The sequence below is a fragment of the Acomys minous genome (genome assembly GCF_964271855.1).
Source record: "Acomys minous genome assembly, chromosome: 16".
In the NCBI taxonomy this organism is placed as follows: Eukaryota; Metazoa; Chordata; class Mammalia; order Rodentia; family Muridae; genus Acomys; species Acomys minous.
In genome coordinates this window covers 74,053,254-74,078,437 of record NC_140498.1, presented here as the reverse complement: position 1 = coordinate 74,078,437, position 25,184 = coordinate 74,053,254, and the positions used below count along the sequence as shown (strand labels likewise).

The following is a 25,184-nucleotide window of genomic DNA, read 5'->3' as shown; positions in this document are numbered from 1 at the left end:
AGGGCAGCTGCCACCACAGCAAAGGTGCTCTGGGAAGTTAGGTCAACAGCAGAAGCCTAGGCTTTCTACCAGGGAAAACTCAGCCCAGGTCCAATGCCCAGCACCGACGTAGCAGTTTACAACTGTCTGTAACTCCAGTTCCAGGGGATCTGCCACCTTACACAGATAAACATGCAGGAAAACACCAATGCACATAAAAACAAATACATCTGGCTGGGCAGTGGTGGCGCACGCCTTTAATCCCAGCACTCCGGAGGCAGAGGCAGATAGATTCCTGTGAGTTCAAGGCCAGCCTGGTTTACAATGCAAGTCCAGGACAGCCAAGGCTACATAGAGAAACCCTGACTCGAGACCCAAAAAACCAAAAAACAAATGTCTGTAAAAAAGTACAAAACACCAGCACTTAGCTTCCCCAAAACTTGAGTTTCCTGAGAAGACTCAACTCTGCTGTCCAACTCCCCTGGACCCCAAGGGCAGGCAACTTGCTATCCTTATAACCACTCCTCATCCAAAGGATGGCTACTTACCGAAAGGTCCGACTCCAGCAAAGCCTGGGGCAGGTGTTGAGGAGGCCCCAAATGAGAGGCTGCTGCCTGCGGTGCCTACTCCAGGGGCAGAGGCACTCTGCCCAAAAGTGGGTGTGGATGTGCCTAGAGGGGAGAGACAGAGAAGCTGCAGAGACTGGGCTGCTGTCAGGCCTATCCCCCATCACCTAGTGCTGACTAAGCCAGCCAGCCTCTGCTGCCCCTCCAGGCAACAGCAGCTAGGGGACATGGGGCTGTGAGGTTGGCCTGGAACTCTCCAACCTCCTACTCAAGCCTAAGTGCTGGGATGACAGACATGCACCACCACACCCAACCCAACTCCTGAGGTTCAGATCACCAGGCTCTTAGGGGCAGTCTGGTCCTTTGCAATGTCACCTGTCAGTCATTTCTTTTTTTTACCCCCCAAAAAAGGATGCTGAACCATCACCCTCCCCACTACTATTCTCAAGTGACGTCACCACTAGTGAGCAAGATCTTCTGGTGGCAAGAGCACACATACACTGCTATCTGCACCAGTGTACTACTCTCACCCATGGAGGGCACAGAAGCCAGGGGTTGCGCTGGTTGCCTTCCACTGGTTTCTTTGGATAGACTGACCAGAGAGTCCCTGGGATCTGATGACCTCCACACACTCAGCACTGGATTACAGGAGCACATGCCACTCAACTTTTGAGCATGGGGACTGCACTCAAGAGTCTCACACTCACGTGTCAAGCACTCTGACTCCTGAGCTGTCTGCCCAGCCCAATCCACCTGCTTACTCAAGAGGCTGCATGAGCCCCTCTCTGCACCAGGAAATCTTACACCTCTCATGACACCCCCTTTCTCACTGTCCGGAGGACACACTCAACAGACCTGCCTCCTGCCCTGTGCCACCTTCCCCACTTCCCTAAGAGCTGATCCCGTATTTACCAAAGTCAGCAGCTCTTAGGACTAAAATTCACCCTGCACACAGCAAATGAGATCTCTTCACCTTTCAGCCTGGAATTCTATTGTGACTTCCCTGGATATTGAAAATCCAAATAAGAATCCTGGCTATGACCAACCTTCCACTCTGCCAGCCTTGCAACCTCCAGCCCATCTTGCCTGTCCTCTGTGCGTGAACCCACCATTCCTGCTGTTGTTGCTGCTGCTGCTGCTGCTGCTGTTGCTGCTGCTGCTGCTATGCCCTGACACCACCTTCCCCTGCAGCTGGCAGACCTTGAATTTGATGCAGTTACAATAGGAAACAGTATCAAACACACACACAGTTGGGGAGATGGCTTGGTGATGTGCGAGCATGAGTAGCCATCTAAAGCTGAGAGTAGCTGTACACTCATGTAAACACCACACACAACCACAGACTTCCATTCATGAAGTCTTCAAAGGCATTGTGAGTTTTGTTTTTCAAGTGAGGCTGCAGAGAGATAGCTCAATAGTTCCAGAGAGCCTAGGTTCACCTCCCAGCACCTACACAGCAACCCACAGGTCCCAGGATATCTAACACCCTTTTCTAGCTGCTGTGGCACCAGCACACATGTGCTATACAGATAAACATGCAGGCAAAAGTGTGTATGTATGTAGGTATGTGCACAGTACAGTGCCTATGGAAGCCAGAAGGTGGTATCGGATACCTGAAGCTCACTCAGGCTAGAGTTGAGCCTGGGTCCTCTTTAAGAACAACAGGTCTTACCTCTCCAGCCCCCCAAAACCCTTTGACGACACACGAGTCCTCTCACCACTAACTAGCTGGCGTTGCCAGTTGGCCTGTACCAATGTAGACTCTCACTTAACATGGCTGCCAATCTTACCTCCTCCAAACACAGGCTTGCTTTCAGGCGTACTGCCCACATTGAAGGCGAAGGGTGAATTCTGGCTGGGTGTGCCCAGGGTGTTCTGACTCAGGCTTCCCCCAAAGGAGGTGGTGGTGCCTGTGGTCCCGCTCTGTCCAGATCCAAAGCTGAAAGTTCCAGAGGTGGAGCTGGTGCCTGGGGTAGCACTAAGCCCAAAGCCTCCACTGCCAGCAGAGGCTGCTGAGCCACCAAATGTGAACGGGGACGGAGTAGAGCTGCCAAATAAAGAGCTGCTGCTCCCACTGTTGGTGGTCTGCGTGGTGGCACCAAAGCCAGAAGTAGTGGCTGAACCGAAGGAGAACACAGACGTGGTGCTACCAAAAGCTGGCTGTGTGTTGGCAGGGGTGCCAAAGGTGGAGGCTGTGGCTTTCAACCCACCGAAAGCTGGTTGTGCACCACTGCCAAAGGTGGCTGGTGCCGGAGTCGCTGATGGGGCTGAGGCTACAGAGTTGCCGAAAGTGAAAGAGCTGCCAAAACTTGGGGCAAGTGCTGGCTTAGTGGCCCCTTCAGTGGCTCCAAATGTGGGCTGTGGGTTGGCTCCAGGGTAGGTTGGGAGAGCAGGCTTGGCACTGGAGCTAAAGGGAATGTTGAAAGTGGGGGTGGTGGTGTTGCTGAAGGTCAGCGTGGGCTGGCTAGTGGTGGCAGGGGATGAGGTTGAGGTGGTGAGGGTGCTGCCAAAGCCACTGAAGCCACCAGTGCCACTGCTATTGCTGGCCGCCGTCTGGGCAGAGCTGGCAAGGGGCTGGCTAAAGGAAGTGCCTGCTGCAGATGCTGCTGGAGCAGGAGGCTTGCCAAACTGGAAGATGGAGGGCAGGGCTGTGGCGGAGCTGGCAGCAGTGACAGGGGGCGCCCCTCCGAACAGAACTGGCTGGGAGGTGGAAGTCATGGTATTACTGGCAGTGCTAGCCACAGTGGTCACTCCAAAGCCAAACACAGGCTTTGGGGCAGAGGCTGCGGGGCCAGAGGCCACTGTGGAGGTGGCAGTGCCCAGGCCAGTGAAGAGAGGGGCTGATGTGGCTGTAGTGGTGGCTGTAGCAGTTGTCTGCTTCAGGGAGAAGGGAGTTGACAGGGGCATGGCTGTAAACGGCTCTGGACTGTCAAAGATGGGCTTGAACGTGGGAGCTGTGGTGCTGGCTGTCGTGGGGAGGGAGGTGCTGGATGAAACTGTAGTGGTGGCTGAGGAGCTAGTTGGCAAGGAGCCGTCACTCTCACTTTTAGGTGTGGCTGGAAAAATGGGCTTAAACATGGGAGAAGCACAAGCTGGGCCAGGGGTGGCAAGGGAGGAAGAACTGGCAGGTGGACTCAGCATCCCAAACAACATGCTGGGCTTTGGGGTAGAGGAGAGAGCTGAGGAGGCTGGGGTACTGACAGACTGTTCAGCCTGAGGGATTCCCGGGGACTTAGTGTCAGCAAGAGGTGTTGTAGATGAAGCAGGGGCCAGCCCCAGGAAGGTGGCTGCAGGTTTGGAGTCTGAAGAGGTGCCGGCCAGAGGCCCTGTCAGTGACGAGACTAGAGGGGCCAGGAGGCTGGATGTCTTCGGAGGTGAAGGGGCTGCAGCTGTTGCTGCCTCAGCAGGTTCTGGGAAGTAAAGGAAGTGAGGTCAGTCCTGGGGATTTTTTATTTATTTATTTATTTGTGTGTGTGTGTGTGTGTGTGTGTGTGTGTGTGTGTGTGTGTCTGTGTCTCCCCGTCCGTGTAGCCTTGGCTGTCCTGGACTCACTTTGTAGACCAGGCTGGCTCGAACTCACAGCGATCCGCCTGCCTCTGCCTCCTGAGTGCTGGGATTAAAGGCGTACGCCACCACACCTGGCTAGTCCTGAGGATGTTTGAGGGTGGCACTCAATATGTTTGCATGCTCCAGGGGGAACTACTCCAGGGAGAGACAGAAGGGAAAAGCAGGGGAGCCTAACTGGGGCTGCATGTGTGGTCATGAAGGAAAAAGCAGTTAGTGCTTGCAACTCTGATGTCTAGTTACTTACCTGCATGTAGCGAGTCATCTAATAAAGACCTCTCGTGTTTACCAACCCAGCAAAGCAGTCTGCCTGAGCCCCAAGAGCTGCATCGCCATGCCTGCACTCCAGTGTGAGAAGTGCAGCTATAAAGGTTGTGTCCACATGCAGTAGCATGAAGACACCAGCTGGCAAGGCTCCCCAGCCTTACCGAGACAAAAAGGGGTTCAGAAAGCTATGATAACTTATGGGATAGAGGGGTTTTTTGTTTTCTTTTTTAATTTTTTCAAGACAGGGTTTCTGTGTAGCCTTGGCTGTCCTGGACTCACTTTGTAGACCAGACTGGCCTGGAACTCAAAGCAATTCACCTGCCTCTGCCTCCTGAGTGCTGGAATTAAAGGCGTGTGCCACCATGCCCGGCTTATGGGATGGATCTTGTCACACAGCAGACAGGAAGACATCATTGTCATGTATAGATGACACAGCTTCAGAGCAGCTAGGGCAGCTGGCTTTGAAGCATGAACTCAGAACGTGTTCATATGTATTTCCAGACCAGGGCATTCTGAAGTCCAGAACTGACAGGCTCCGCACTGCTTTCATGTCAAAGCCTGTCACCCAGGGCACTGCTCTGCCTACCTGAGGATGGTGGGGCTGGAGAGTCCTGCATCTTCTTCAAGCTCTCCAACAGTGGGTTGGAGCTGGGAGCTGGGAGGGAGGCTGGTGAGGCAGCAGGCCCCACAGTCGGCAGGGTGAAAGCGAAGGGAGGACTGGCGGCAGCAGGGGTGTCAGTGGCTGAGGTGGCAGCATCATCTGGGAGGAGAGACAGGCTGTTCACATGGGAGAGTTCTTTCCAGAGCAAAGGTATGGGAAGCTCAGAGCCCAAAATGCTTGTCCAGAAATGCTTCCCGAACCTCACTGGTTGACACACTAGACTGCAGGCCTCAGAGAAGACCCAAGCAGGTTTCCCAGGGAACAAACAAGGGAGGCTGGGGGGGGGGAGGGGGGAGGTGGGGGTGGCACACGGCCCGTGCTCCAGCACTGTGGGAAGGAGGACTGTAAGTGCGAGGCCAACTTGAATTAGTAATGCTATTTTCACAAACAAAACAAAGCGTCCGCATCCCATGGAAAAGTACTGGTGACAGCTACTTGGTAAAAGGCTCCTGGTGAGATCAGGAGAAGACAAAGCAAGTGCTGCCTGTGGCTCCTGGGAAGCTGAAGCAGGAGGACTGTGACTTTAAGGCCCTGGATAATGAGACTTGAAAATAAATGGAAAGTCAACTATTTTTCGACTTCCCTTCCAAGGAAACCATCTGAAGCAAATCCAGAAGAGAGCAAGGGGTTCAGCCGCTCTGAAGCATGCTGCATCTGAATCCTTACCAGTCTTGTCCTCCAAGACCTTGTTAAACCACCGCAGCGAGGCTTTCCTCTCCATGTCCAGGTCTTCGGCAGTGATGGAATAGCCAAGCTCAGGGGGTGGAGGCTGCCCGAGAGAACAGAGGCAGGTTAGCCTGACCCCCAGAGACTGAAAGAGCTGAGAGGATGGACAAGACATACCAGGGTCAGCTGGTCCCCTCGCCGGGAGGGCAGCAGTTGAATCTTACGCTTGCGTTGCCCCGAGCTGCCAGGTGTGGGTGGGGATGTCCACGGCCTCTGCTGCTTCCCAGTGGCTGTTTCTGTAACTACAGAAACAGAGGGTTGCTGGTCTCCCCACACCCCTCTAGGACAGGAAGCTTTTGTTGGAAGATATTTTTTTCCTAGTACGAAGGGCCTGGAAGTTTCTGCAATGTCATTCCAAGGTGCACACAAGTGCTTCTGGGACAGCGTCCTCAGAGGCCGACACTGAGCTCATCTTGCCAGTCCTCACATTATTCTGCACTGGGCTGGGCTGCCTTTCTCCCTTCCTAAGCAGCGCCTATGAAGGGCAAGACTATCTTCATGCCCCAGATGGAGCAAGGCTCTGTTCACTTCCACTGCAGATACCACCCTCAGCCCCCATGGCTTCTCTACTTACCCTTTTCTCCTGGGGACTCCTTGTCTGTCACCAAGGGAGCTGAAGAACTGGAATGATGACATGGCTCCTCCTCTCTGGGGATCATGAAAAGGCTAGATTTTGTTTGGGAAGACTGTCTGGGGACTGCATGACACCTCACTCACTCACTCATTCTACATGGCCAACATGTGGAAAGACCATGGTTCTACATCTCAGCATGTCACATCACAGATGTTGTAGAAATGAAGGTGGGCAGTTGACAGAGGCCATGAGCCTTTAATCAAATACAGAACAAGAATCTGCAAAGCCTTACGCAGAGCCTGCCAAGTCCATGGGCCCAGACTACAACTTCAGGCTCTAAAGCGGGTTAGTGCTGGGAGCTAGGAGTGACACTGGTGAGAAAGCAGGCCCATGACAGACAGGGTGAAAATACCAGACACAGACAGACATGATCCCTGAGGGAGCCGAGCTCCAGTGAAGGGTGAGCTGGGGCCAGGGATCCACTCTGCAGTCCACTCCCACTGGAGTATGAGACAGAAGGGACCCAGCTCAGACTGTATGTCAGGGGACTAACTCTAGCAGGCACTTTACTGCTCTCTTAGAGCTTGACTCTGGCAGTCAGAGTTAACATAAAGCCCAACAGCTAGTCCCTGTTAAGCCCCATCCCTCGTCCACACAAAGTGAGCAGAAGTGACCAGCGATCACCTTGTTTTCTTGGCTGGCCTCTCTGGTGTCTGGGAGCGGGAGGAAGCTGGGCTGGAAAAGGGGGATGAGGTGGGACCACTCCTCTTCCACAGCTGCAAGCAGAGCAACACATCAAAGACTACTACTGATGTCATGACTACATAGGCAGATAGTCTCAATAGGCCAGGCATGATGGTACACACCTTTAATCCCCATTAGGGAGGCAGAGGCAGGTGCATTTCTGTGAGTCTGAGGCCAGCCTGGTCTATATACTGAATTCCAGGACAGTCATTGCTATGTAGAGATTCTGTCTCAAAAAACCAACCAACCAACCAACCAATCAACACATACTCAAAGCAAAATTAAAAGTAACCTCTTTGAGAGGCTGGAGAGATGGCTCAGAGGTTGAGAAACACTTGCTGCTCTTGCAGAGGATCCGGGTTCGGTTCCCAGCACTCATACCTGCTGCTCTTACAAGTACTATGACCCTATTTCTAGGAGATCGGACACTTTCTAGACTCTGTGGGCACCTGGTTACATATGGTGCCCCTAAATTTACATAGGCTTGAATAAATAAAAAATATTTTTTTTTTCTTTTTTGAGTCCATGTCTCACTGCATAGCCTTGGCTGCAAATCATTAAGTAGACCAGGTTGGTCTCAAGTTAAAGTATGCCACAACACCCAACAAAATAATAAATCTTTGTTTGTTTGTTTGTTTGTTGTCTTGTTTTTCGAGACAAGGTCTCTCTGTATAGCCCTGGCTGTCCTGGACTCACTTTGTAGACCAGGCTGGCCTCAAACTCACAGCGATCCTCCTGCCTCTGCCTCCCGAGTGCTGGGATTATAGGCGCACGCGCCACCACGACCGGCTAAAATAATAAATCTTAAAAATCAAAAGAACAAAAAAACTTAAGGTAATACTTATATTCATTACATATTCCAACAAGGATCACCTACAGTAAAAAGTACACCCTCCATTTTTGCAGATTCTGACATTCTAACAAAGTTTATGCATATTAAAAAATACAAGCCAGGCCAGATGTGTTGGTGCACACCTTTAATCCCAGCACTCTGGAGGCAGAGGCAGGTGGATCACTGTGAGTTCAAGGCCAGCCTGGTCTACAAAGTGAGTCCAGGACAGCCAAGGCTACACAGAGAAATCCTGCCTCAAAAAACAAACAAAAACAAAAACCAAGCTGGGCACAGTGGTTCAAGTCTGAAATCCTAGTACTTGAAGGCAACAGCAGGAGGTTCAAGGCCAGCCTGAGAGGCACAGCAAGCTTCAGGACAGGCAGGAACACGTGAGACCTTGTCTCAAAAACCACCACCAAACAAGAAGGACGACTGACTTACCCGCACGAGCCTGTGCAGCGCCTTGTGTGATGCCAGTGTTTAGTCTCAGGCTTGCCTGACGGCAGAGCTGCCTGGCTTCCCTGCCTGTGGATACAACTAACTCTAAAGCAGAATGGCAACTGCTTCATGTTTCAATACCTGCCTATAAATCTCATCTACACTCCCAACTGAGCAAACCCTTCCCACTGCATCAGTACCACTCACTGCACTGTTTTTCATTGGTCCATGTGCAGTAACAGCTTCATTTGTACCAGGCTTGGGTTCTGTTCAGTCCCACTGGTCTATGTCTGACTTTATTTGCTAGTTCAGGCTTTCTATTTCTGTTAGCCTAGAGACAGGTCCAATGCCAGGCAACAGAGGGTGGTCTGCAGCATCTGCTCTCGGCCCCAAGACATACCTGTGAGATGCCACGGGTGGAGCTGTAGGAGCTGGTGATGGCATTGCGGCTGGAGCTGGGGATGCCTCCTGTGCATGTACTAGTGAGGGAGCTCACGGAGGAGGTGCGAGACCGTTTGTTCAGGTGGTCATCTGAGCTCTGGGAAGCCAGGCTTCTCTTCAGGGAGCCGGGCCTAAGAGAAAGAAAAAAGTAGAAATGCTACTGAGGTGTGTTCTAGGATTTCTCTCGATGATCCTTAAATAAAGCTGTTCAGAGGAGATCAGAGCTAAGCACCAGCCACACATAATCCTTTCTGTCAGTCCCTTTACCTAACCCTGCTCTAGGATGGTCACCTTGTCATCTCCCAGGGTAACCCACATTAACCACAAACCAGTTCACTGACCCTGCAGCAAAATGTGCTTCCTGTCACCTGTGCATCCTGCCTGCAGCAAGGCCAGCCAGCCGTTCCGCTCCTTTCACACAACAGTGCTTTAGTTTTGGGGGGCCATCCTTAGGCTGCAGCTTTCAAAGCCTCCTCACCACCACCAACCTGTCACCTGTTTCAGGCCCCTTCACATCTTGGTGTCCGCATCATGTGTGCATGTCTCCCACAGTGCAGCACAGGAGCTGAATGCAAGGCTTCAGAACCTTTACCATACTGGAACCTATGTCCCGTCCATCCACACTTCCTCCAGGGCATTCTAGACCCAATGTAGAAACAGTCTCTACCTTAAGTTTCCTATTACATTTCATGCACTGTAGAAGCCTTGTGATCCTTTTGTGAAGGATCAAATACAACATGTGAGTGAAGTAGTGTAAGACACACAGGAGCAGTTACTAGACACTGACCTATTGATTTATTTAGTGGTTGACTTAGAGCACTGCTTGTACTGCCCATTCCTCCTCCTTTTTTTTTTTTTTTTTGCAAGACAGGGTCTCTCTGTGTAGCCTTGGCTGGCCTGGAATCACTCTGTAGACCAGGCTGGCCATCTGCCTGCCTCTGCCTCCCAAGTGCTGGGATTAAAGGTGTGCGCCACCACACCTGGAATACTGCCCATTTGTAAACATCACTTCACTTGCTACTTGGAACAGAATGACCTGGAGAAACAAGTCATTGCCCTGAGCAACCTGAACACAAAGGCTTTATAGCTGTCAACTGTAATATTGCCTTTAAAACAACCCAACTGCCACATACACTTCTGTAAAATCTCAGTTGCTTATTCTCAATGCCTGTGGTTTTGGTTTGGACTTTCAGGAGCTGTCCTGGCTTCAGTCCACTAGTGACTGCATCTCCTCTCCTCTCCTCCCATGGTGTCAAGAGTGTTTATTCTAAAAAGATTACCGCAACATTAGCACAATACATATAATGTCATCAAATAAGGACCCTCTCTGTGTATTTCACTCGTATTAGTAAAAAACATGAAAAGAAATTGGAGGAAAAATATCTAGTTGTGGCACATTAGCCAAAATATTCCTCCAGATTTAAGGGTGTAAACTGGACACAATGCAAAGAGCAAAGAATAAAACTGACAGGGTACCAGCTGTCAAAATGTACATTTGCTAAGCAGTGAGTATTTCCTTACCAAGGATTTAACTTACTTAGGCACAAACGCAGCAGGGACTCCTCCATTGGCCACAAGGGGCTCGAATGCTGAATGGCCACTCCCACTGCTATCATGGCGCCTGTGATAAAGCAAAAAAAAGTCCTCCATGAAATACAGTGCCTGGCCCCCCAAGTCCTTTAAGCATTCCCTGGACCCCACGTGGTAGAACAAGAGAACTGACCCTCATAAGCTGTGCGCTGACCTCCATGTGTGAACCCACTCACATATAAACATGTAAATACTGTAAAAAAAAATGAAAGCATTTCTTCTTATTCCTGGGGCCCAGCACTATCTCTATATAGAGTAAATGTCTCAAGCTAAACAACAAGTTTGTTTCATTCAAACCATTCAGTTCTAGAAAGTACATTATTCTAAGATTGTCCAGCTAACTAAGGAGCAAGAAAGAGCTCAAAATGTGTCACCTATTCTGGTGCATCACAAGAAGGAAAAAAAAAGTTGAACCAGGTTTTTGTTATTCTGCCTAAAAACATTAGAACTTATTACACAGCCCCAGGCTGTCTTTGAACTTCCAATCCTCCTAGCTCATCCTCCATAGAGCTGGGACTACAGGTACCAGCTACCATGCCCGGCAGGTTTATCAGTTTTTAATGGCTTATTTCATATCAAGATATTACAATCATAAATTTAGCTACATGGTCAATAGTAGCTCACATCCCCCATGCTCCAGCACTGTTAGGAAACTCTACATTACACACAAGAATGTACACATGGTGCCAGCAACCACTGCTAAATACCAACACCAAACAAATCCTCAGCTACAGATACACCACGGCCAAGAAAAATTACCCTGAGGAACATGAGACACCTACCTGGAGTGCAACGGCTGTCATTTTCTCCCGCCTCCCTGGCCATCTGCTGCCACCTCTGCTTATTACGGGCATCTGCACTACTGCTTGCTCGGCACACATGTAACTCCTCAAATGCCCGTTATCACACACATACAGGTGCCTTTTATTAACTTTTCCCTAACTAGTGTGGAATATGGCAATTCCAGTCAAGCCAGCCTGGGCTACAAAAACTCTGCCTCAGGAAAGAAGCCAGGAACAGAACCCCTTCGCTTCATTTTGTCATCCAGTATCAGAATCGGTCAATTTACAACCCGCCAGCTCTAAGGAGTCCAGGCAAAGGGGAGGATGGTGAGTCCTAAGAGAGCTCCTCCTCGCTGTGTCAAGAGGCCTCCTCATTGCTTCTAACCCTCATACACTTACAACTTGTAATTACACTAAACAGGTTGTCCTGCCAGGAGTAGTGGCACTCGGAGAGGAGGTTGCCCTCACGTTCTACGCCAGCCTGAGCTAGACAGCAAGTGCTAGGCCAGGGCTACAGATCAAAACCCTGTGTCAAATACCTGCATGGCAGAAAAGTGCAGTGGGGGTTGAAGAGATGGTTCAGTGTGGGTAGGGTGCGTGTCACCAAGCCTGATGACTTAAAGATACTGGGCCCACTGGGTGGAAGGAGAGAACCAGTTCCTCCAAGCTGTTCTCTGGCCTCCTTGTATCTTCTGTGGCATGTGTGTACTCCCTCCTGACACCCAACCCCTACAAATAAATAATTACAACTTAATTTTAAAATTTCAGAAATTGGGTGGGGATGGATAAATGGCTCCGTAGTTTAAAATACTAGCTGTTCTTTTGGAGGACCCAGGGTCAACTCCCAGCATCCACATGGTGGCTCCAAATTATCCAAAACTCCAGTTTCAAAAGCTCTGAAATTTCTGAACTCCTCGGGCACCAAGCACTTAAACATATCTTAAAAGCTGGGTATGGTGGCACACGCCTTTAATCCCAGCACTCGGGAGGCAGTCGAGGCCAGCCTGGTCTACAACGCAAGTCCAGGACAGCTAAGGCTACACAGAGAAACCCTGTCTCGAAAAACCAAAATAAACAAACAAACAAATAAATAATCAGAAGCCAGGCATGTTGACACACACCAACAATCCCAGCAATCACTCGGGAGACAGAGGCAGGAGGATCGCTGTGAGTTGGAGGTCAGCCTGGTCTACAAAGTGAGTCCAGGACAGCCAAGGCTACACCTAGAAACCCTGTCTCGGGGAGAAAAATCAGAAAACACACACACCTATGTATACATGTGTGTATTTGCATATATGTATACGCACGCACGCACACACAGACACACACAAATTGGTTTGCCTCAAAAGTCCCATAAGGAGGGCAAGTAGGGGCTGGCACACAAATGCTTTTTGATAAGCATTTGTTGAATTAAAATTTTTAAAAAGGAGGACTGGTTGTATGTCTCAGTGGTACAGGCCTTTCCTAGAACCCTCCAGTGAGGAACTAGGGATTATGGCTTGGCGGGTGAGCACTTGCATAGCATGCAACAGGCCCTAAGTCCCATCCCAGGACCACAAAAGAAAACAAAAACAAAGGGCCTGTATCTCCTAATGAGCCTCTGCAGGCTTCCTTTCCACACTGAGGGAATTGCTTTCTCCATTCCTACTAAGCTCTCATATACTGCACAGAAAATTGGTTCTGGTCATCACTAACAGACCTACTATGCTTTTCCTTTTCGGGAACAAGTGCTTCTTTCAGGAACACTAGTGCACTTAATGTAATTGGAGGGGAAGATTTTTGTGCATTCACTTTTGAAAATAAAAACTTAACAGATTCACATCCGAGGCTGATGGCCAGTCCCACGTGTTGAGGGTCCCAGCATTTGGGAGGCAGGAAGAACTTGGAGTTCAAGGCCAGCATGGGTTGTAGAGCCTTATTACCAAGCTCACACTGAAGCTGGCCTCTAAATTTCCATGGTCATCACTAATCAACAGAGCCTCTGGAATCCACCTGGGAAGGCGGTTAGCACTCCACTGAGACCGTTACCTTCTCTTGTTCTCCTGGCCATCGAGGTGCAGCTGTTCTTCCTCCACTGCCCTTTTCTTCTTCTCCTTGAGGGCAGTCAGCACGGTCTCCTTCGCACAAGGGTCTGGAGCATTACTTGATGGTGAAGACAGTGTTGTGTTGAGTATCTGCTCGGGCCTGTGATGAAAGACAAGACTCTAGAAACAGGCTGTTTCCACTCCCATGTACAGAACAGAAATCAGAGGCACACCAACAAGCAAGACCTTAGCTCACATGTGGGTAAAACCATCATGGTTATTAAGCAGGCACCGTGGCTTATGCCTATAATGCCAACAGTAAGAAACAGGCGGGACATCCTCAGTGTGGGGCCAGCTTGAGCTACACAGTAATTTCAGGCTAGCCTGGTCTATGGATGGTGTGTGTGTGTGTGTGTGTGTGTGTGTGTGTGTGTAAATGGCTCAGTCATTAAGAGTTGCACAATCATGAAGGAGGACTGGAGTTCAGATGCCAGAACCCACACAATAATCGAGGCATCCTGCACACCCCTGTAAACTCAGCTCCAAGGGAAGAAACACAGCTGGGGCTTGCTCAGCTAGACGGAAGGACCACGACTGACGCACACACGCGCACACTCACATTGGTGACTGAAGCAGCTTGCTGTCTGGAGGGGCAATCCTCACTGTCACTGGGCTGCGCACCATCCTGGAGTTCCGTGCAGACAGCACGGCCTTCTTGTGCCCACCATTCCAGCACACCGTTGGCAGCGCCCCAAGCAAGGAATACTGGGCCTGCTGAATGGGATATCGTCTTCGGGGTGTTATGACAAACCGACTGGATAGAGGCCCACAGTCTCTGTACAACAGGAGACACATGCTGGAACCAGAATCTTAAAAGAACATCAAATTCAACTGACACTCAACTGAGGCATTAACATTTCTTTTACAAAGAAAATTAACCTCTCTCTCTCTTTTTTTTTTGGGGGGGGGGGCGGGTAGTGGGTCAAGGCAGGTTTTCTCTGTGTAGCCGTGGCTGTCCTGGGACTCACTTTGTAGACCAGGCTAGCCTCGAACTCACAGTGATCCGCCTGCCTGTGCCTCCCAAGCGCTGCGATTAAAGGCCCCACCACGGCCCAGCTAATATCAGTTGTTTAATGGCTATCTCTACCCCAGGCTTCAACAAATTAAGAGGGAAACTGAAAATCACTCCCCCACAGGTACTTCAGAAGAAAAGCAGCTCGGGTATGTAGAGATAGCTTTTTGTTTTGTTTTTGAGACAAGGTTTCTCTGTGCAGCCTTGACTGTCCTGGACTCACTTTGTAAACCAGGCTGGCTTTGAACTCACAGCGATCCGCCTGCCTCTGTCTCCCGAGTGCTGGGATTAAAGGTGTGCACCACCACGCCAGGCTGTAGAGATGTTTTTTGTCTGCACTAAATCACCAATACGAAGCCAAAGCCGCCAAACTAACGAGTATTCACCTCAACTAAGGCCACTCATTAGGGCCAGTGAAGCGGCTGAGTTGGTAAGGGTGCTTCCTACCAAGCCTGAGAACCTGAGATCAATCTCAGGTACCCACATGGCAGACGGAGAAAAGTGACTCCAGCAAGCGGTCCAATGAACTCCACATGCTTATGCAATTTTTTAAAGATGCTTTTATCCAGAATCTAGGCTAAGTGTGATGGAGCACACCTACAGGAGGCAGGAGAGCGAGCAGTCCAAAGTCATCCTCACCTACACCGTGAGCTCAAGGCACAGCATAAGCTACTTGAGACCCTGTCTCCAAACCAAAAAAACCCAAACCCAAAGGCTAGGGACCGGGCGCCTACTATGAATGAAGCTGTGGGTTCCATCCAAGTGCCATACAACTTGGTGTGATGGTGCAAACCTGTAATCCTGTCCTTGAACTCCATCCACATCCAGACGGCGGAGGCAGGAGGATGGAGTTTGAGGACAGCCTCAACCACAGATAGAGTTTGAGCACAAACATCTAAACAGCTTGGGCCACCAAACACCCTACCTTCAAAAGAGAAACAGGAGAGCAATAGAGAACGAGAAAAGGGGGGGGGGAGGGGAAGGATAAAGAGAAAGAAAAGGGAAAAGGCAAAGTAAAGAAAAAGGGAAGAGAAAATCGAATTTCCAGGTTGAGCACTAGGTTGAAGCCGCAGCTGCAGAGAGACCTTGGGAAGATCGCCGTGGCTTACCGGTGGGGCAGCCTCCGGGAGGATCGCAAAAGCGGGGTGGGGAGCGCGGGATAGACGTGGTGGACGCGCTCAGCCGCCGATGCCGGCGGCGGGGAGCGGGAGGGTGGGCGGCGGCCCGACCTGTCCCTAGGGTCCTGAGCGATGGCAGGCTGGGGCGGGCCGGGCTTGCCCAGGTAGCTGCCCATGAGTAGGAGCTCGGCGGAGTCGGGGCCTCCAGGCGGGCTGCGGGGCTCACAGAGGCTACCGTTGACAGCCGACTTGGCCGGAGGCGGCGAAGCGGTGAGCGCGGGCCGCGGGTGACGGCGGGAGTCACGCACGAACGAGGACAGGCCCCGCGGGCCACGGGGTTCGCGGCTCAGGCCCCACCAGGCCGCGCTCGCCCCCACGGCCAGCCAGGCCAGCGCGGCCGCCGCGGGCACTAGGTAGAGAGCTAGGCCGAGCAGCGCTAGGCCGACTGCCGCGGCGCCCGCTGGTCCTCCGCAGCCGCGGGTCCGGCCCCGGCCCTCCCGTAAGCCCAACGGGGGCCGCCGCCGCTCGCCTCCGCCAGCCGCCGAAGCCGCCGGAGACATCGCGGCTCCGCGCCGCGGGGCGGACTTAAATATCCCAGGGTACACCGCGCCGCGCGCCGCCGCTTACGTCACTCTCCCCGACGCGGCGCGCCGGGTGAAAAGGGGAAATGCTGCGGCTTGGCGAACAGCGCGCGAGACCCTTATTTTCTAAAACTATGGCTTGAGTAGGCGTGGTGGCGCAGGCCATTAATCTCAGGACGCAGGAGGCAGAGGCAGGAGGGTCTCTGTGAGCTTGAGGCCAGCCTGCTTCACAAAGAGAGTTCTAGGACAGCCGGGGCTGCATAGGGACATAAATCCTGTCTCAAAACAAAAAACTTTTAAAAAACAAGAAAACAACCACCAAAAAGCACAACCCATTTTATAGCTGGTTCTAACACTCGAGGTTTTCCCTAGTGGACTGCGTTAGAGCCGCATTAGAAATCAAGGCATGGGGGCTGGAGAGATGGCTCAGAGGTTAAGAGCACTGGCTGCTCTTCCAGAGGTCCTGAGTTCAATTCCCAGCAACCACATGGTGGCTCACAACCATCTATAATGAGATCTGGTGCCCTCTTCTGGAATACAGGTATACATGCAGGCAGAGCACTGAATACATAACAAATCAAGGCACAAAGTAGTGACACAAAGTAGTGGCAGGGACGTTTGGGAGGTGAAGGCAGTCAGACAATCGTGAGTTCCAGAACCCCCCCCCCCCAAACAAAACAAAACCCGATCAATAAAACTCTGTATAGAATAAGCCAATCAGGCCTGGCGTGAAGGCTCACCGTTAATCCCAGCAAGGTCTATACTGCAAATTCCACGTCAGCCAGAGCTACATTACGAGACCCTGTCTCAATAAATAAATACATTGACTTGTTTTCTTACGTGTTTTGCCTGAATGCATACCGTGATTCGTGTGCTAACATATCCGACTTACTCTTTTGTGTATGCACGCACGTGTGTGCAAGCCTGTAGGAATGCATATATACATGCATGGAGGGCAGAGGTCTAGGGCAAGTGTCAATTACACTACACTTTATTTTTTTTGACACAGTCTCTCACTGAACCCAGAGCTCACCAACTTGGTTAGGCTGGCTGGTCAAAAAGACCCAAGATGTGTGTGGTTTTTGTGTCTACTTCAGCGCTAGGATTACAGGTTTTGGCTGCTGTGCCAGGCTTTACGCTGATGCTGGAGTTCTAAGCTTAGGTCCCTGTGTTTGCACAGCAAGCGCTCTACGAACGGGTCCATTGTCCTAGTCCACTGTTATTTTTTGAGGATGAGAGATTGAACACTGTTTCTCACTGGGAAAAAGAAGGAAAGAAAAACAGAAAGAAAGAAAGAAAGAAAGAAAGCTGTTTCTCCACAATCAAGATCAAGAGGAAGGTAAGACCAGGCAAAGCAAGAGAGAGAAATGAGCCGGGCGTGGTGGTGCACGCCTTTAATCCCAGCACTCGGGAGCCAGAGGCAGGCAGATCTCTGTGAGTTCGAGGCCAGACTGGTCTACAAAGTGAGTCCAGGATGGCCAAAGCTACACAGAGAAACTGTCTCAAAACAACAACAAAAAAAAAAGAGAGAGAGAGAAATGAGGTAGTTTGTTAATAAATATGAGCAGAACTGGTAAATGACCATGAACAGGGTGGGCGCTGATTACTGTCGAGAGTCAGGATGGTCTTTCTCTTAGTTTCTGAGGTGTAATCCAGTAGAGATTTATTGCGCAGCTGCCACTAGAGGGCAGCCCCAGGCTTGTCCGGGTTTTCTGGTTTCTGGTTTTGGGGTTTTGTTGTTGTTTGGTTGTTTGTTTTGGTTTTTCGAGACAGGGTTTCTCTGTGCAGCCTTGGCTGTCTTGAACTCGCTTTGTAGACCAGATCAGGCTGGCCTTGAACTCACAGCGATCTGTCTGCCTCTGCCTCCCGAGTACTAGGATTAAAGGTGTGCGTCACCACACCCCGCACACCTTTATGTAGGCGCTGAGAATTGAACTCAGGTCCTCACACTCATGAAGTAGATGTTGCCTGCAAGCCAGTTTCATTTTTGGTTTTTTTTGTTGGTGGTGGTTTTTGTTTTGTTTTGTTGGTATTTCCTGACAGGGTTTCTCTGTGTAGCCTTGACTGTCCTGGACTTGCTTTGTAGACCAGGCTGGCCTTAAACTCACAGCGATCAGCCTGTCTCTGCCTCCCAAGTGCTGGGATTACAGGTGTGCGTCATGCCCATTGGTCAGCACTGGTTTTTAAGATATACCTTTTGTGAGTGAGTGCATGCTCCTGTGCTAACATGCCAGTGTGTGTGACTGCACACATATCTGTGTGCACATGCATGTGTGCATTATGCATGTGTGTTGCTCACTACTGCTAAGCTGTGTCCCAGTCCTGACTCTGACTCTTGACATGAGATCCTGACTCCTTCAAATCCGGCTGTCATGGAGAAAGTGCTGCCAGTCACTGTTCTGAGTTGAAGGCAAGACTGCAGGGTGGAGGGCAGACAGATGGCTCAGTGGGTAAAGGAATTTACCATGCGAGGGCCATGCTTGGGTTTCCTAGGACACACACCCAGGTGAAAGGAGAGGACCAATTCCACAAAGTTGTCTTCTGACCTACACATCACGCACACACACAACAACAACAGTCTTTTTCTCTTTTCCAGACAGGCTCTTACTATGTAGCTTGGTCCTGGAATTCACTATGTAGACCAGGCTGGCCTCGAACTGAGAGGGCTCTAGCTGCCTCTGCCTCCCGAGTGCTGGAGTTAAGGGTGGGGGCAACTACGCCCAGCATAAGTTTTTGAAAAGAATGCAGGGCTGTGATGCGTCTGGCTGTTGTCTTGCTGGCTCTCCCCACCTGCCCTGTGTGCTTGCTATGCCTTGTTGGGCCTCCCTCCATCCAGGGCTTCCCAGGGCATTCTGCAGGGAGCAGGCAGAGGAAGGGAACCCATGGCCCCATGATTCTCTCCCAACGTCTCTTACTTTATCTGGAGATGAGTAGACAGATTTGGTTCTTAAATTTTTTTCTTTTTGAGCATTTTTTAAAAAAGACTTATTTATTATTATGTATACAATGCTCTGCCTGCATGTACACCTGCATGTCAGAAGAGGGCATCAGATCACATCATAGATGGTTGTGAGCCACCATGTGGGTATTGAACTCAGGGCCTTTGGAAGAGCAGCCAGTGCTCTTAACCTCTGAGCCATCTCTCCAGCACCCACATTATCTATTTTATGTGTGTGGGTGTTTTGTTTTGGGTTTGTTGTTTTGTTGTTTTTTGTTTGTTTGGTTGGTTTGGTTTCAGGGTTTTGTTTTTTTTTTTTTGAGACAGGGTTTCTCTGTGTAGCACTGGCTGTCCTGGACTTGCTTTGCAGACCAGGATGGCCTCAACCTAACATCAATCCACCTGCCTCTGCCTCCCAAGTGCTGGGATTAAAGGTGTGCACCACCATGCCCAGCACTGCTGGGAATCACACCTGGGTCCTCTCCTGGGAATCACACCTGGGTTCTCCACAAGAACTAGTGCTCTGAGGCGCGGAGCCATCTCTCTAGCCCAGTTTTCAGGGCTTTTGACTCAGAGTCCAGTGCAGCTCAGGCTGGCTTCACTGTGTAGCTGAGGTTACACTAAATTCCTGACCTCCTGTGTCTGTCTCCCAAGTCCTGGGGTCACTGGTGTAAGGGCTACTGCGGCCTACCTCAAGTGCGGGTTTTCCCTTCTGGGGGACAGACATCAAACACACTGGCAAGGTTGTGACACATCCAGAGGTTTGAAAGGTGCAGTGATTGGCTACTGCTGTGTCCTCCAGCCTCCCTGTTCTGAGCCATTTGCTGCTTTTACACAAAGGGTGGGACTAAGGACACAGGGCATGCTCCGACACCCCCCCAACCCTCCCCCAAGCCCATTGCTTTGTAGCGAATATTGCTACTTTATTGCTTGGGTAAATCTGTGCTAGAACTACAGGCATGGCCTTTTGGCATGGGTGCATCCACTTCCTTCTTTCTCCTTTCTTTCTTGTGTGTGTGTGTGTGTGTGTGTGTGTGTGTGTGTGTGTGTGTACGTACTTGTGTGTCAAGTGTGTGTACAAGCACCTCTGACACAGGATAAGCCCTCCCTCCTCACACAGTGGTGATGGTTGTCATACCCTTCAATTGTGATGTCACCTCTAGTTTATGTAAAAGGCAAATTTGGTGGGCGTTGGGCTCACACCAAGATAGGTGGGTCAGATTCCTGCTGTCTGAAGTTTCAAAGGATGAAATTTCCATCCATCGGCCAGGCTGTGGTGATCCACACTTATAATCCCAACACTTGGGAGACGGAGGCAGGCAGATCAGAAGGTCAAAGTCATCCTCGATGACATAGTTGAGTTTGAGGCTAGCCTTCCCTACAGGAACAGGAGCACCCTGTCTGAAAAACCAAAAGTGAGCAAGAAACCGAGCCATTCTCAGATAAACAAGGCAAGGAGATGCTGTGATAGTGTAACAAGCATTTGGAACTATAAACCACCCACTCTTCTCTTCAAACCCACAATTCAAGTAGGCAAGGGTAGGGAGACAGATGGCTCAGCAGCTGGAAGTACCAGTGGCCTGTGACCTGAGGTCAACCCCACATGGAAGAAGGCAACAACCAAGTCCTAAACGTCTGCTGACTAGCCGGGCGAGGTGGCACACTTGGGAGGCAGAGGCAGGTGGAATGCTGTGAGTTCGAGGCCAGCCTGATCTACAAAGTGAGTCTAGGGCAGCCAAGGCTACAAGGCTACACAGAGAAACTCTGTCTGGAAAAACCACACACACACACACACACACAGTGTACTGACTTCCACATGTGTGCTGTGACCCAAGTGACTTTACACATGCACACACGCACATACGTATGCACACTTTTTTTTGTAAAAGATTTATTATGTATACAGTATTCTGCAAGCAGCTCAGTTAAGGGCATCAGATCACTTTATAGATGGTTGTGAGCCACCATGTGGTTGCTGGAAATTGAACTCAGGACCTTTGGAAAGAGTAGTCAGTGCTCTTAACCTCTGAGCCATCTCTCCAGCCCCCTCTTTTTTCTTTTTCTTTATCTTTTTAAAATATTTTTTCAAGACAGAGGTTTTCTGTGTAGCCTTGGCTGTCCTGGACTCACTGTGTAGACCAGGCTGGCCTCGAACTCACAGTGATCCATCTGCCTGTCTCTGCTTCCCTAGTGCTGGGATTACAGGCATGCGCCACCACACCCAGCCCTTTTTCTTTTTCTTTTTAATAGAAGCAGACATCCAGGAGGACTGGCTCACATTTTAAAAAATTAATTAATTAATTAATTTATTTATTTATTTATTTATTCTCACATCTTTAATCCCAGAACTTGAGAGGCAGAGGGAAGGAGGATCTCTGTGTTTGAGGCTAGCCTGGTCTACAGTGTGAGTTAGTTCCAGGACAACCAGAGCTATGCAGAGAAACATGTCTAGAAAAAAAAAAAACCAAAGAAACAAGGCCAGGTGTGATGGCACACGCCTTTAATCTCAGCACTAGGGAGGCAGAGGCACAGGTATAGCTGTGAGTTTGAGGACAGCCTGGTCTACAAAGCGAGTCCAGGACAGCCAAGGCTAACAAAATAAAGAAAACAAACAAACAAAGAAACAGAAAAACAGACCAAACCAACAACCAACCAAACAAACAAAACCCAGAAGCCTCCTTTTTGTGTGTCTTCCTTTGTCCAGTCGTCTCCTTACCTCTGCATGGAGGTTGTTAGTCACTCAAGCTAATGTCTGTGTCACTCCCCTCCAAAAAGGATGAACTTAGGCATCTGTCGACGTTTTGGCGTTTTAGTGCTTCAGACCCCTGAAAGATTCCTAAAGGTCATAGTTGACTCTTAAATTGGAACTACCTGGGACTCCAGGACAGCTGAGCATCCAAGGAAGATGCCATTGCTCGCCACTAGGGGGCACTAATTGACCACAGAGAGGTGGCTCCTGGAGCAGTCACAGTCCTCTCCTGAGAGCCTGCTGGTCCCTTCAAGCACCTAGGGTTTCTTCAGGCCACGTGGCCGAAGCAGAGCTCAGGCAGTGATCAACCAGACCCCACCCTGCTTTTAATTACATATAGCTATCTACCCTTGGTCCATCTAAAACCTAAACTCATATCTACCAGTACCCTAACATGGACTGAGGGCCACGAGAGCCCTTCATCTGTCCCACTTCTTAACATACATTTAAAAGTAAATACATTTATTGTTTGCTTATTACCTGTGTATAGGCACACATGCAAATGTGTGATTTTTTTTTAACACAGGGTTTCTCCCTGTAGCCCTGGCTGTCCTAGAACTCATTTTATTCATTTTGATTTTAAAGACAGGGTCTCAGTTGGGCATGGTGGTGCAGGCCTTTAGTCCCAGCACTGGGGAGGCAGAGGCAGGTGGATCTCTGTGAGTTCAAGGCCAGCCTGGTCTACATAGTGAGTTCAGGACAGCCAAGGCTACACAGAGAAACCATGTCTCAAAAAACCAAAACACCACATGGAAACTAACCTCTATAAAGCTATTTAGTTTTATTCCCAGAACTTTACAATGCCAGTTGATGGTTAGTTTTTATAGCGCACTTTTTAAAAGTTCATTTTTATGGGCTGGAGAGATGGCTCGAAGGTTAAGAGCACTGTCTGCTCTTCCAAAGATCCTGAGTTCAATTCCCAGCAACCACATGGTCGCTCAAAGCCATCTATAATGAGATCCGGTGCCCTCTTCTGGCCTGCAGGTGTACATGCAAAGAGAACACTGTATATAATAAATTAAAAAAATATTTTTTAAGTTCATTTTATTACTTTACATGTGTTTTGTTGTTGTTAGTGGTGGTGGTGGTGGTGGGTTTTGCCTGCATGTATGTATGCACACCACACACATGCCTGGTGCCCTTAAAAGGTCAGAAGGCCTCAAATCCCTTGAGACTGAAGTTATAAAAAAAGATATTATGAGCTGCCATGTGGGTGTTGGGAACTGAACTCAATACAAGGTCAACCTTTTTTTTTTTTTTTCAGGACAGGGTTTCTCTGTGTAGCCCTGGCTGTCCTAGACTCACTTTGTAGACCAGGCTGGCCTGGAACTCATAGATCTGCCTGCTTCTGCCTCCCAAGGGCTGGCATTAAAGGTGTGCGCCACCACGCCTGGCAATCAACTACGTATTAACAGCTAATCCCATCCTTCACTTCTTAGTACATTACTTTGGATTTTTTTTTTTTTTTTGAGACAAGATCTATCTACAGCCTTGGCTGGCCTGAAACTTGCTATGTAGGTGTGGTTAACCTTGAACTCACAAGGACACTCCTGCCTCTGCCTGCAGAGTGCTGGGAATAAAGGTGTGTGTCACCACACCCATAATGAGCACCATCTTAAAACAGAACAAAACCCTTTTATTAATTTATAATGTATATCAGCGTTTTCTTGCAATCATATATATGCACTATATGTGTGCCTGGTACCCCCCTGAGGCCAGAAGAGGGTGTCACATCTCCTGGAACTGGAGTTAGAGATGGCTGTGAGCTGTCCTGTGGGTTCTGGGAACCGAACCTGGGTCCTCTGCAAGAGCAGCAACTGCTTTTAGTGGACAAGCCATCTCTCCAGGCCCAAATGTCTATTTTGAAATAAAGACAAACATTGGCAAAGGAAATTATGGGCTAAGATAGTTTGGGCTATATCATATCCTATAGTGGGGGTTTTTGGGGGGGGCGGGCAAGGATTGGAGTTAAGACAGGGTCTCTCTACACAGGCTGTCCTGGAACTCACTATGTAAAGCAGGCTGGCCTCAAACTCACAGGAACCGCTTGCTTTTGCCTCTGAGTGTTAGGATTAAAGGTGTTTGTTGCAAGCCGGGCGTGGTGGCGCACGCCTTTAATCCCAGCACTCGGGAGGCAGAGGCAGGCGGATCGCTGTGAGTTCGAGGCCAGCCTGGTCTACAAAGCGAGTCCAGGACAGCCAAGGCTACACAGAGAGACCCTGTTTCGAAAAACCAAAAAAAAAAAAAAAAGGTGTTTGTTGCCAAGGCTCCTATTGCTGTTTTGTTTTTCAGATGGCTTTATTATTTAGGCCAGGTTGGCCTTTAATTTTAGAACCTCTTCCCTCACACTCCCCAGTGCTAATATTAAAGACCTGTACTGCCATGCCGACTTTTTTTTTTTCTTTTGCTTTTGCTTGCTTGCTCTCTCTTAAAAAGATTTATTTAAGCTGGTTGTGGTGGCGCAAGCCTTTAATCCCAGCACTTGGGAGGCAGAGGCAGGTAGACCTTTGTGAGTTCGAGGCCAGGCTGGTGTACAGAGTGAGTTGAGGAGAGCCAAGGCTACACAGAGAAACCATGCCTCAAAAAAACCAAAAAAAAAATAAAAGGGGGGGGGGCTGGAGAGATGGCTCGGTGGTTAAGAGCACTGTCTGCTCTTCCAGAGGTTCTGAGTTCAATTCCCAGCACCCACATGGTGGCTCACAACCATCTACGATGTTATCTGTACCTGCAGGCAGAGCATTGTATACATAATAAATAAGTCCTACCTTAAAAAAAAAAAAAGATTTACGTGTGTGTGTGTGTGTGTGTGTGTGTGTGTGTGTGTGTGTGTAGATATATGCATTTGAGTACAGGTGCCTGAAGACATCCAAAAGTGGGTGGGTATTCAATTCTCTGGACATGGCGTTTCCGGGAGGATTGTGAACCCTATGATTTGGTTGCTGAGAACCAGATTTAGATCTGCAATGGAAAATTGTTAGCCCATCTCTCCAGCCCCCGCCCCTTTTTCGTAGCCCAGGCTGGTCTCAGACTGCCTATGTAGCCGAAGCTGCCCTTGAATTCCTGATTCTGTCTCCACTTCCACGCTGTGCCCCACACTCAGATCCTCTCTCGTCCTGACAGAGTCTCAGGTATCCCTCGCTGGCCTTGAGCTTCTGTTCCCACTGTCACCGTCTCTCAAGTTCTAGGGTTAAGTGTGGACACCACTACCTGAGCCTGGGCTCTGCCTTTTTATTGTGATGTGGCCCTTACAAAACTCCGGCGCACAAATGCTTGTCATCCATCAAGGCATCTAGGTGGACTGTTGTTGACCCACCCACAGCTGAACTTGGCACACAGAGAAGCCTTAGATGGCCAGAAGGCTGCACCAGGGACTTACCAGACAACACCAAGTCCAGGCGGGTCCACATGGACAGTGGCCTGGCCCCAGCTGCGGGCCTTGGGGCCTAAGACTTGTGCCAGCTGTCCCTGGGCAGAGCAGCCCGCATCTCTAAATCAGTGCGAGAAAGTCCGAGAAGCCAGAGACCTCGTGGTCCCAACA

General features: G+C 49.9%; 1 protein-coding gene across 2 annotated transcripts in view; it reads right to left on the bottom strand.

Moving 5' to 3' along the window:
- LOC311587586 (nuclear envelope pore membrane protein POM 121-like) overlaps positions 1–25,184 on the bottom strand; it is a 27,223-nt gene extending 2,039 nt beyond the window's left edge. The window contains exons 1-12 of one of the 2 annotated variants that reach the window (XM_084764563.1): positions 25,023–25,184; positions 13,808–14,023; positions 13,193–13,348; positions 10,330–10,413; positions 8,752–8,923; positions 7,022–7,113; positions 6,338–6,411; positions 5,881–6,005; positions 5,704–5,806; positions 4,963–5,136; positions 2,336–3,955; positions 528–650 (exon numbers count right to left, since the gene is read on the bottom strand). In XM_084764563.1, coding sequence (XP_084620689.1) covers positions 528–650; positions 2,336–3,955; positions 4,963–5,136; positions 5,704–5,806; positions 5,881–6,005; positions 6,338–6,411; positions 7,022–7,113; positions 8,752–8,923; positions 10,330–10,413; positions 13,193–13,348; positions 13,808–13,872 — 2,788 coding nt within the window. In that variant the 5' untranslated portion in view covers positions 13,873–14,023; positions 25,023–25,184. Of the gene's footprint in view, positions 1–527; positions 651–2,335; positions 3,956–4,962; positions 5,137–5,703; positions 5,807–5,880; positions 6,006–6,337; positions 6,412–7,021; positions 7,114–8,751; positions 8,924–10,329; positions 10,414–13,192; positions 13,349–13,807; positions 14,024–15,369; positions 15,985–25,022 lie in introns of those variants that run through there. The other variant, XM_084764562.1, reaches the window with a different exon arrangement.